The 532-nt window shown below is 62.2% G+C and overlaps 1 protein-coding gene across 1 annotated transcript in view; it reads left to right on the top strand.

Annotated features, from left to right (window-relative positions):
* The window catches only part of PIEZO1 (piezo type mechanosensitive ion channel component 1), a 20,007-nt gene extending 19,492 nt beyond the window's left edge, over window positions 1-515 (top strand). The window contains 2 exon segments of the mRNA XM_019470402.1: window positions 3-76; window positions 213-515. Of these exon segments, the coding sequence (XP_019325947.1) occupies window positions 3-76; window positions 213-462 (324 nt within the window). The 3' untranslated portion in view covers window positions 463-515.
* Window positions 516-532: the final 17 nt, after the last annotated feature.

The raw sequence follows: 532 nt of genomic DNA, 5'->3' as shown, positions 1-532 counted from the left end.
ACGGCAACATCCTCCCCATGGTCATCTTCAACGATAAAGTCAGCCCCCCCAGCCTGGGCTTCTTGGCTGGCTACGGGTACGTGGAGGGGGTGCGTGGGGCTGTGGGGGGCACCAACCACCCGGCTGCACCCCAAAAGCACCCGAAAGGGGTGCGAAGCGAAGTGGGGAGTAGGATATAGGATGTGTGTGTCATCTCCCCCCCCCCCTTGCAGGATCATGGGGCTGTACGTCTCCATCGTGCTGGTGATCGGGAAGTTCGTGCGGGGTTTCTTCAGCGAGATCTCGCACTCCATCATGTTCGAGGAGCTGCCCTGCGTGGACCGCATCCTGAAGCTGTGCCAGGACATCTTCCTGGTGCGGGAGACGGGCGAGCTGGAGCTGGAGGAGGAGCTCTACGCCAAGCTCATCTTCCTCTACCGCTCCCCCGAGACCATGATCAAGTGGACGCGGGAGAAGGAGTAAGGGGAAGGGGTTCTGGGCCCCCCCCACCTCCGCTCCTGGGGACATCACCACCAATGCCTTAACCAGCCCC

Source organism: Aptenodytes forsteri, unplaced genomic scaffold (assembly GCF_000699145.1).
Source record: "Aptenodytes forsteri isolate BGI_AS27 unplaced genomic scaffold, ASM69914v1 Scaffold271, whole genome shotgun sequence".
Taxonomy (NCBI): Eukaryota; Metazoa; Chordata; class Aves; order Sphenisciformes; family Spheniscidae; genus Aptenodytes; species Aptenodytes forsteri.
This window is presented reverse-complemented; position numbering and strand designations above follow the sequence as displayed.